This window comes from Microtus ochrogaster, unplaced genomic scaffold (genome assembly GCF_000317375.1).
Source record: "Microtus ochrogaster isolate Prairie Vole_2 unplaced genomic scaffold, MicOch1.0 UNK3, whole genome shotgun sequence".
Lineage (NCBI taxonomy): Eukaryota > Metazoa > Chordata > Mammalia > Rodentia > Cricetidae > Microtus > Microtus ochrogaster.
Genome location: NW_004949101.1, coordinates 8,387,057 through 8,399,020, shown reverse-complemented (window position 1 = coordinate 8,399,020; position 11,964 = coordinate 8,387,057). Strand labels below are relative to the sequence as shown.

The window sequence follows — 11,964 nt, the reverse complement described above, 5'->3', positions numbered from 1 at the left end:
GAGACCAGCCTGGTCTACAGAGCTAGTTCCAGGACTTGCTCCAAAGCCACGGAGAAACCCTGTCTCGAAAAATAAAAAAAAAAAAAAAAAAAAAAGAACTGAGATTGTTAACTGTGCTGTAACCATGAAAGACAAAAACAAAACACAACAACAAAAACAAACAAACCAGAAGATGATGACAAGCAGCAGAAAGACGGTGGAGCACCTGACCAGGCAACTGAGCATCCAGCAGAAACAGACTGGGAAAGTGGGGCAAACCGCAACAGTCAGCGGGGAGGGCTGCGGAATTTTCCTTTACACTGTGTGAAGATGTGTCTGTCACTGTGACTGGTCTAATCATGAGATGAATGGTCAATAGCTAGGCAGGAAGAGGTTGGGTGGGACTTCTGAGGACGGAGAGGACTAGAAGAGGAAGAAAGGCAGTTGCTAGCCAGGCAAAGAGGAAGCAGGATGTGGAGTTCAGAGCCAAGACAACCAACCCACATTAAAAAAAAAAATGGTTAAAAGATATAGGTTAATTTAAGTTATAAAAACTATTTAGGAACAAGCCTAAGCTAAGGCCAAGTTTTCACAATTGATAATAAGTCTCCGTGTCATTTTTATGTGAGCTAGACTTAAAGACAAATCGGTCCACATGACAGGTGTCAGCTGGAGGTCTCAGGCAGAGCACCTCCTGGGTCTTCAACAGCACAGGCTAAGCTGTAGTCAATCTTTTATTTTGAGAAAGTACTTGTTCAAGGACACGGGCTTTTATTTTTACTCTAACAATTTACTGTTTGTCTTCTCAGTATCTTACTTTTGGGCTGTTTTACCATTCTCCACTCCCATTCTCACGGGTCTAGGAGACCAGCCCATTCCAGGTCAAGGGATCTTGGAGGACACTCTAAGGTAAACACACTTGCATCTGAAGTGGGGAAAAGCTCAGCCCACCCGACAGAAACAGCGTGTCAGTGAGTTCAAACAGCATGTAACAATTAACTAGTGCACTGTGCACTACAGTGGATACAGGATGAGTAAGCAGGAAGCACAGGAAAGCTACTGTACTAGACAACAAAAACCAATGTGGTCAGAAACCGAAGAGGTGAAGAAAGAAAAGAAAAACATCTGTGCTGCACAGATGTGTAAATCCTGGAACTGTTTGGAAATGAACAGAACTGTAGCTCGAGGGAAGGGGTGAACCAGCATTGACCTTGTCCACCAGTAGCATCACCACATAAAAAAACAGGCTTCAAATATATGTGGTATCAGTATTATAAAACTCTAGAAACAGATTGTTGTTCCACCCGTTAAATTTCTCCCACCCCTACATCACAGAGACACACACACACATACATGTGCATGCTTGAGCGCATGCTTTTACGCAAACCACATCACACATGCTCGTTCTATTTCAATCACTACTAAATCATACACTTTCTTATTATACACACAAAAAAGGTTCTGTATTTTATTAAAAGGATAGTTTGAGGAAATATTGTAGGCTATACATTCTGAAGCACATTCTGTGAGTTTCACGTCAACATTTTACTCAAGAGACTACATAATTTTTGAAATGCCTCACTGTTTTGACATCACTCGAGATGTAACTGTAACTATCATGGGTCACTAGATAATAAAATAGAACTAAATTATAGCCAATATCAGAGTTTTACAGTTAACATTTGTAGAGCACGTATAATAGAAAACTAAATAATCTTTAAAACCTCCCAAATATTAATGATGTTTTTCATGCATCAACACTCTTATAAATGTTTCCCCCAAATACTGATTTTAATTATTAAATGACTGACAGGATTGTAGCTATGAAAAATGGCCATGAAAGCAGCAAATACCTGAGGTACTCACAGCTGTGGAGTAGGGGTTATGAGCTCCAGTATTTTCAGCCCAGCAGCCACATCCATAAAGAGCAGCCTAGGAAGACAGAAAATAGACTCATACAATACTTACTGAATATTATACATAATTTTCAGTTTTCAATATGAAAGTAATATCCATCAAATAAAACTCAGTTTATTAAAAGTAAACAAAATAGACAACAAAGCAAATTAAGTATGAAGTGTCATAATGAAATCTATTACTCTTTATGCTAATTAAAAATGAAAATAAGAGACTCCCCACCTCAACAAAACAGGGTAGACTGAAAACAAGGGGGATGACTGAAGAACCACACCAGGAGTTGTTTTCTTGTGCACACAAATGCACACACAAATAAAAGACTAAAAAATAGTTCACAACAGCATAAATTTATAAGAGTTTGCATAAGAGCTATGCACACAATGGTTTTCAAACTCTCCAGGCTGCATCTATTTCTAGATATGCAATGCATTACTGCTCCCCATACTCTCACTCTGCTATGACAAGGACACCAGAACTTACTCTTCCTACCTAACTATATCTTTGACTAGCTTTTCCCTGTCCCCTTCATTATGCTTTCCCCAGTAGCTAGTAACATTAATAAATCAGCATATACATAAATCAATATTTTGTCTAAAAATGTGTAGATATTATATGTCATTCAAAAAGATCAGTAGGGCCTGAGACGTGGCTCAATGCGTAAAGCAGTTGCCACATAACCAGAAGGACCAGAATATGGATCCCCAAACCTACACAGAAAGTCAGCCAGGAATGGCAGTCACCTGTAATACCAGAATCAAAGGCAGAAAAATAGGATCCCTGGGGCAAGCTGGACCAGTCAGAATAAGGAAGCTCCAAGTTCAGGGAGAGATCATGCCTCAGTAAATAAAGTGGAGAACAATCAAAGAAAACATTCAACATCAATTTCAGTCTAGACACACCCGTGCATGCTTACACATATACCCACACACGTAACACACATACAAATGCAGAATACTAGCAAATGTTCTCTACTACTCTAACAAGTAGAGAACAGCAAGAGAAGTTGTCTTATTGCCATCAGTAATGCTTCCTAGTCCTAAAACCCTTTCCTTTTAGTTTGCTGGCCAGTCGCTCTGTTGGCTCCTGTAACCAGTATGGTGCCTTAAAATAAGGATTGTGGACTCAGTCCTAGATCGGATAGCTCCATCACATCCCTCCCCAGAAGCTCAGGGAACCCTGCAGAAGAGGAGGGGATATCATATCCCCGCTATAAACTTTAATGGTTACACACTAAAAGAAGTAAACTCTAGTTCAAATTAAATTTTACAATTTGCATTCCTATTAAATATCTGCATTCCTATTAAATAGCTACAGCAGGTATGCCAGTTTTCAAAAATCATTCATTTGAGCATTTACAATACATTGAAATGCATCTCATTTCTGTGAGTTTTGACCTAGCCTTTGAAAGGACACGCTTTTGTGCTTCACAGTGTTCTTTACCTCTCATTTGATTCTCCCTATCTCCAGGTTCATGATGACTGCTGACCCAGCAGTTTCATACAAGTAAGCAATGCTGTTTTCCTCTAAGCGCACTGGCTCCTCTCCTCCACATGTTCTGATGACTTCTTAGCTCTCACAATAGCATATTTTTAAACAAGCCAAGGAGAGCAAATCAAATGTATAAATTTCACAGAAGTCCCATTTGTGGTGGAAAATGTCTTCAAGACTTGTAGATGCAGCACCCTGTTAACAGCACCCACCACCCCGACTGCTGCTATTATTTTACTACCCCAAACAAACAAATATCGAGAAAGTCAGAGGTTTACAAAGTAATCTTCTCTACTAAGATATCCAAACCTGACTTAGAGAGTTTGATTTTCTTACTCCAAACTTGACAAATATGCAGTTCCTAAATTTGGAAAAACATGAGTGAACAAAGGCTTCTAGAATGTGAGCAAAGCACTATACAGAGAGTAAGTAATCACTTGCCATAAATTTTCTACATGTAAAAAGTAACACAAAAAACAGTTTCTATTACCATTCACACCCTACTGGTACAGGACTATAGTGTAGAAACCTGTCCATATCAAGGGCTGATTGGGGAATATCACGAGGAGCCTTCCATAAATCAGTCTGCTCCAAGCAATCACTAACAACCATGTCCAAACCAACAGAGACATTGACTGTCCTTCAAATGTTAGGGGCATACAACACACCACCATCCATCGTTATTTATGCCCTGGCAATGCTTAAGCATACATGGGAAGCCCGTTTACGGCAGTTCTCCAGTTGTTCCTATCCTGGGCAGTCCTAGATGCTTGTGTTATTGTCATACCCAAAGTTCTACAGTATTCCTTTATGCTGTCTATCCAGCATTTTCTGGGCCTTCCTCATCTTATCCCGTGCACTCCTCCAAGCAGTGCTATCTTCAGATATCTGCCGTCATTCATTCTCATAACATGGTCCAAGTATCTCAAGCGTCACAGCCATATCCTGTATTTACTTCCTTCTGTAGATGTAGATATTTTTTAATGTGGTTAAATGATGACTCCTGGACCCTGCAGTTTCACATAAGTTAGCAATGCTGTTTTCCTCTAAGCACTGCCTATCTCTTCATGTGAAGCCTAGAATCCTCCTGAGACATGCCATCTCAAACTCATTCAGCTGCTGTTCTGAGGAGTGTTTCATTGTCTAGGTTTCGGGATTGTAAAGAAGGCAGGCAGCTCAAGACAAGTGTCTCATGTACTTGTAATTTTGTTGTTGTCCTTATGTCTCTTGCTGATCAAACCTTCCCTAGTGTCTGGAATGCAACCCTCATTATCCCTATCTGCCTCTTGATGTCTGAAATAGTTCCCTCCTTTGAACTGAGGTTTCTTCCCAGATAAACAAAGTTGTCTGTTTGCTTGAGGTTTGATGTGGGAGTCCTCTCTGTATACTGCGAATACCACTGGTTAATGAATAAAGAAACAGCTTTGGACCTATAGCAAGGCAGAATTTAGCTAGGCAGGGAAAACTAAACTAAATGCTGGGGGAAAGAAGACGGAGTCAGAGAAGCCATGTATCCCCACCAGAGACAGATGCCAGAACTTTACCCAGTAAGTCACAGCCTCGTGGTGATGCACAGATCAATAGAAATGGGTTAAATTAATATGTAAGAGTTAGCCAATAAGAAGCTAGAGCTAATGGGCCAAACAGTAATCTAATTACAGTTTCTGTGTGGTTATTTCGGGGTGGCCAGGAGGAACAAGCAGCCCTACTACAACAGAGGCTCTGAGTCTTTATTACAATGTTAGAATCCTGTGCACCCTTCCTGTGTGTTGCATCTCAGTCTCTCGATGTTGACTTTCACACCAAGGTTTTCCCTGACTTCCACCACTCTACTTACCATGGCCTGCGGATCACGTGGACTTTCAGCAAGTAGTGCTGTATTATTGCCAAAATGCAAATTACTGATTCACACTCCACCTATCTGCACACCTATCTCCTCATCCACCAGGGCTGTTACTATTATTAATTCCAGGAACATATTAAAGAGCAGTGGTGAAAGGCCGCATCACTGCAACACCCCTATGACTGTCTTAAACTGATCACTTAGTTCTCCACAGACTTTGACTGATGCAAAGGTATATTTTTAGGCATTTTCTAGTATTGTGATTTTCTCTGGGTACCTGTAGAACCTCATCGTTTCCCAAAGTTTTCCATTACTTCAGGAAGGCATCTGATAGCATTTGGAGGAAAGGAATTTGGCACACACAACACCATGACCTTCATTTCACATATGAGACAAGATCTAAATACTGAGTTTTAAATAAAATCCTCATAACCTCTTTAAAAAGTTACAGGAGAGTGTCTTGATTCATAAATATTTACTAAGATCGTAAGAAATGTGCAAAGTCAGGTCATAATGCCCACCACCCATGGTATATCAAATTTACTCTTAGATTTCATTTTCAATACAGAATTAAAGACTGGAGGTGGAGAAGGAAGGCTGGATAAAAGCTCTGCAAGAGAACTCAGGCTAAGAAAGCTTCACGTAAATTAGAATTTCTTCATCTGCTAAATACTTGTCTGTGATACAGGGTGACCAAAAATCCTAGCTACCCTGTAAAATGTCTAAAGTCAGAGAAGACACAGAGAATGCCAAAAAGTCACTGGGACTTGAATGGAGTAAAACGCGTTACTCTAAAACCATGTTCTCACTTCAAAAGCAACGGGCAATACAGTCAGGGAGTGCTTGCTCCTACAGTCATATTCACTAAGGAAGATGTAAATCAATACACGATTATTAAATGTCTACTACAAACAAAGGCCAGTGCCACCCAGGGTGCTGAGAGCAGGGAGGTCATGGTCACTGGTCATAAAGGTCAACAAGAGCCCTGTCACCATGAGATGGCTCTTTAAAAAAATAAGACTTAAAGGATTTTTGGTTTTGATCTATAAAAATTAAATGTTCAAGAACAAGGATTTTTATTTTTCCTAAGGAAAAAACATCCCTAGTACTTGAATGTTTGTACTTAGACAAGATTTCACTTTGAAAAGCAGAATTATTAACCCACAGATCCTTACCTGCCCAACTCTCCCTGGATGTTTCAAGGCCAAGCCTCCACTGGAGACAGCAGCAGCAACATTCCCTTCATGATCGACCACCACAGCACCCACTGTGTCCAAGGTGCCCGAGTCATTTTCCTGTGGAACAAAAGAGACATGAGTGTCCACTGGCACAAGACACCTAGACATGACTGCACATCGGGCACAGTGCACAGCAGGCCTGGTGTGAGGGATCAAGAACTACACAGGGAGCACAGTATTTAACAGGCCTAGTGAAATCATAACATGAAAAAAAATCTGAATTATTCCTTAAGTGTAACAGTTATAATCCATTTCTTTATTATTTCATTACTTTTCCCTTAATCTCAGAAATTAAATAAGTGACTGAGAATGTGGGTGAAAAGACCTATGATCTAAAGGAACAATAAATGCTATCGCTCATGTTTTAAAGTATATTATGCACAGACTTCCAGGAGTGGATAATGCATTCAGAAAGGGAAGAAAATGGCATTCGCCATCTTGGAGTTCAAGACACGATCATTTTCCCATCGATCCCTTGCTTAAGAGAAATCTTACCACATAGTCCCTTTTCTGCTATTATTAATAAACTTGGCAACTGGTGACAGAAAACTGTGTGTTATTGGAAGGCATCTTTGTGTCCTGAGCCTTCTCACTGTCCCACATTTAAGACATCTAAAATGTATTAACAGCAGCTGTCTCCTATCACCAAGGTTTCCTGGTCATCCATGACAAAGAACAAACTACTAGATAAGAACAGAATTAGAGGAGGCATGGAGAAAATTTCCTTACTATATATTAAAAGGGGGAGGTTATTGTACACTGTTAGGCCAAGAACAGTCATAGTAAGTATTCTTAGCCTAGGGTAAGGCTATCAAACTGTATGCCAAAGCTCCGGCATAAATGAAAGAACCATGAACAACCCAGGTTCACAAGAGAAGTGAGCTACCCAGACTTGATACTCAGACTATTGGCAAAGCTTCATTTGTTCCCATAGTGCACTAAGAGGTGAAGAGACACAAAGGCATCAGAAAAGGTCTATGAGCACCTGCAGCCATCTCAGCTAGGGAGTTGAAGGGAGCTTTCAAATATCAGAAGCAGAACTCAAACAAAAGCTTTCTTCCCTAAACTAAATTGGAAGCGTAGAGGTAGAGCGTGTCACACAATTTTTCTTTGAATGTGGTAACATGAAACAGTTACATGTCTCTACTTCTTACTCAGAGTCCTAACACCCTAAAGTGTAACGAAACAATGACCAAGAGTTCTGCATTGGAAGAAAACGTTCATGGGGATGAAGTAAGTTTAATGTTTTTAATCATACATGTAGCTTGAAGGAAGGGTAACAAGTGGAACTACGTGGGCACATCCCATAATACTATAGTTCTACTCCTGAGCAGGATCATGATCTTCAAGGACAATTTCAGGGTCAACAACTCCCTGAGTAGGGCATCTAGTTCACTCGGCATCTACTATGTTTTAAGTATGTCTGGATTCCCTGGGTGCATAAAAGCCCAGTGCTGATTATACAGTCTGTGCACGCCAGTGTCTGAGCAAGTCTTCTCCTTTTCTGAGGAGCTGATTTTATATGATGCCAGAGGCTGCCAGTAAGTAGATTGAACAGCAATGGTTTTGCTTCTTCACATCATTTATCTTCTTTGCTGAGTAAGATTAAAAATCAAAGTACAGAAATACAGCAAAATGCACTTGAAAAACAAGGCCTGATAGCATTCCATGGGGGCTATCATCAGCCAAACCAAAAAAAGAGCTTTTAAGGTGAAAGTGTTTAATGTTCTTACTAATCATTTCTAAATTATTTAACTTTGTAACAAAAGTATTTAAATTACAAGTCTTTTGTGTTCTATAGCAGGGCTTCTTCAGCTTTAATACTCATAGAAATCACTGAGAGAATCTGTTTAAGTGAAGATTCCTATCAAGCAACCCAGGAACTAGCCAAGACCAAGTCTAACAATCTTATAGGTAACACTGATGCTGGTCCACAGCCCCTTTGAAAAGCAAGGTCTGGTAGCATTCCATAGGGCTCTCAACAGCCGAACTAAAATATACAGGCACAAGATTGGTAAAGGAGAAACATGAAGCAGCTGAGACTAAGATTCTACTACAATACGATGTGATTCTGCCTGACTACCCAGGTGGCAGCATATCACCACTTACATGCTACCACAGGCATACCACCAAGTGTACCCAAGTGCTAATCTGACATAAGTGCTTTTAGTTATTTTTTAAGATATATAACTCTTACACAAATGAATAGACTTAATTTTCTTTAACAGTTAAGTTGACATAAAATCAAGAAAGAATCCTCCTTTTATTTTGAGATTACCTTGGCAATAATATTTACTTTGTTTGGTTTGGCTTGTTTTTGTTTTGTTTTGTTTTGTTTTGTTTTGTTTTTTTGAGACAGGGTTTCTCTGTAGCTTTGGAGCCTGTCCTGGAACTAGGTCTTGTAGACCAGGCTGGCCTTGAATTCAGAGATCTGCCAGCCTTTGCCTCTTGAGTGCTGGGTTAGAAGCATGTGGCACCACCGCCTGGCAGCAAAGCTATTTTTTGAGAGATATATAGCAGGACTTTGTGTCATTTGGAAATCTATGCATACTTTGTTGGTTCTCAACCAGATACAGCATAAGGTAAGGCTTTGTCAGCTTGCTAAAGACAATTTCTGATAAACACAGTTTTCCTATAGCACTCTCAAACATTTGGGGACAGTCTTCATCTTTTTAAAGGTGACAAAAACATATGTACAGTATTCAGCATGATGTTTTAACACAAATATATGTTGTACCATGTATGGTAGAATCTAGATAATTAACATATGCATTATACCCACACTTAGCCTGTGTGTCTGTATGTGTGTGTATGTGTGCACATACGCATTCATGATCATGCATTCTGGAATGTGCACATATACGTGCAGACTGGTAAGAGTTCTTAAAATTTTTCTTAACCCCCATCATTCCTAGGACAGAAGATTGCTGATTTTCTCATCATAAGGCAATATTCTACTACATAGCTAAACGCCAAAGTCTTAAAATCTATTTTATAAGGGTATTTTATTAGTTGTTTGCATTTTTTTGTATTTGTTTGTTTTGAATAAACTACCATGCTGATCTTGCTTAAGTATCTTTCAGGAAAATAATTTTACAGGAGAAGCATGACATGAATACAACAACCCAGAGTATTATCTGCAGTAGCTGTCCTTGCATGACTATTAGGATACTATAAACTAAGAGAACTTCTCTGCCTAACCAAAACACCACAGAGATATCTAAAAACCAATGTCAGTATAGCTGGATCACACAGATGGATTTGCTGTAATCTGATTTTTAAAATGAAAAATGCAGAAAAGAGGAGTCTGTTCTAAATTAAGCTCCATATCCCTAAGAGTCTACAACACCTGCAAAAATCTGAGCTACTTCATAAATATCTAAGAGGCATTCCACAGACTTCATATACTGCAAAGCAAATTTTAAGATAATGAAGTAATATTTAAAGATTTTTATGAAGTGTAGATAAATTGAGTGAAAGACAAATATTGGTATTTTTGGCATAATAATCTCACAGAGCTCATTTATATGGGAATGAAATCTTGGGTTGAAGCACACAATAACTGTTACTATTCAGAACTACCATTACATTCTTACACCCCATAAATACTTAAAAATCCATGTGCCACACAGATACACATGTACCTATTGTCCCTGACTGAAGCAGGCCATTCATATTACTTTTTCTGATAAAATGTGACAAGAAAACAAGTATATAAACTAGAGGGTTCTTTTTTTCCAGAATAAAGACACGTATGTGAATTTACCAGTACCATGGAAAAGACTAAAATCAACTTTCTGGCAGTAATTTCAGTTTTCCCTGATCCAAGATAGAGACAGGTTTTACATAATTATCACAAGAAGTCATGGAAGTAACACATGTAAAGTACTTTAGAGGTAATAAATCTCGGGGGGGGGGGGCTGGTGATTCTCACCAGAAATTACACCTCTAGTCTGGTTCTCTAGTTCTGAAACACTTTAAGTCACCAGCTATCAATCACTTGTCTCATTAGCATGAATACTGTCTTATATTTGAAAAAAACCTTAACTATCAACCAGCTAATACAAAAATAAGTCTTATGTATGTGCATATATCTGGAAGTTGGTATGCCATGGAATTAGCCTAATAGTAAAGATGAAGGCGACGGTCGATCAAGGCAACAGTTAAAATATATTAAACCCTCCCAATGATAATTATTAGACCTAAGAGCAGTAACAAAGCTAGTAAAAGCTTCCCCCTGTGGAAAGAAAAGTCTCTGACCCTACAAAACAATACATCAATGCCACCATAAGCATTTTTATTTTATTAGATTTAATTATGTGTACGAGATTTTTCCTACATGAATGCATGTGACACGTGTGCTGGTTCCCACAGAGGTCAGAAGGCACTGGATCCCTTGCAACTGGAGTTACAGATGGGTATGAGCTGAGAGTACTGGGAACCAAACCTGGGTCCTCTGAAAGAGCAACAAATGCCCTTAACTGCCTGTCATCCTAGACATTAGCTTTACCATCTTTGAGTATCTGGGAAAGAAGGGAAAGATGGCTCTGGCCACAGGAGATCCAGTCCTCACTCACTGGTTGCCCCTGACGACCTGGCCTCTACCAGTGGCCCCTGGGGGGTAGAGCACTGTGAACAAAGTCTAAATTATCTGTCGTCACATACGAAGACTGACCAAAAACAAGGAAAAGTATGGGCTAGGACGATTCGGTGATCGCTGCCTTTTCTCTGCAGGGGCCATCCTTTGCTGGATACAGCTCAGTGGAACAGCACCTAATCAGCATGCTTGAGGCACTGGGTTTGATCCATACATGAAAGGAAAGGAACAGAGAAGAAAACCATCTTCTGCTGCCAAAACTATAATGATTCTTATAAATTATAGACAAGAATTCTAGTGCTAATTAATCCCTCTTCCCTTTAACCGAGATGCATTACATGTCTCTGCAGTACCATATGAGTTCACATAAACATTCAGGACACAAATAGAGTCACATAGCATTTAAACTCATATTTATTTCCTAAGTTAGTCGACAAAAGTTGGAAATTTTCAACTTAAAACACACTAGTTAAAGTTTGTTTTTAGGGGATTTCATATTACATGAACTATAATGTTAGTTATAAATTTATAAAAACAGGGAAGTCTCACAAAATTATCTTGAAAATCACAAATTCTCAAAAGTGCAAAGGACAACAATCCAGCAGGTAAGATCTCTGTATAACGCTCTGGGGTTGGAAAACCAGAACTAGGTAAGAAGCTACTGACTAACCAATGATGGCTGCTAGAAGTGAGGTGAATCGGTTTTCTATAAGGATGTGGCCCCTGGGAGGTTAACCATGCTCTAAGGGATGGCTTACGCACATATGTGTAAGGGCAGCACAAACTGGACTCAGTAGGTTACAGACAGACAGAGACAGACATGAAGTTGGGGAGAAGGAGTTATGTGCAAAATTAGGGGAGTGGTGAATATGATAAAATTATGTTGTATTTTATAATAATCT

The 11,964-nt window shown here is 39.4% G+C and overlaps 1 protein-coding gene across 6 annotated transcripts in view; it reads right to left on the bottom strand.

Annotated features, from left to right (window-relative positions):
* The window catches only part of Tasp1 (taspase 1), a 221,528-nt gene that overhangs the window by 114,280 nt on the left and 95,284 nt on the right, over nucleotides 1-11,964 (bottom strand). For 5 of the 6 annotated variants that reach the window (XM_026788512.1, XM_005365529.3, XM_026788511.1 and 2 more), the window contains 2 exons: nucleotides 6,403-6,522; nucleotides 1,833-1,911 (listed from right to left, as the gene is read on the bottom strand). In XM_026788512.1, the coding sequence (XP_026644313.1) occupies nucleotides 1,833-1,911; nucleotides 6,403-6,522 (199 nt within the window). The remainder of the gene's footprint in view (nucleotides 1-1,832; nucleotides 1,912-6,402; nucleotides 6,523-11,964) is intronic. The other variant, XR_003378538.1, reaches the window with a different exon arrangement.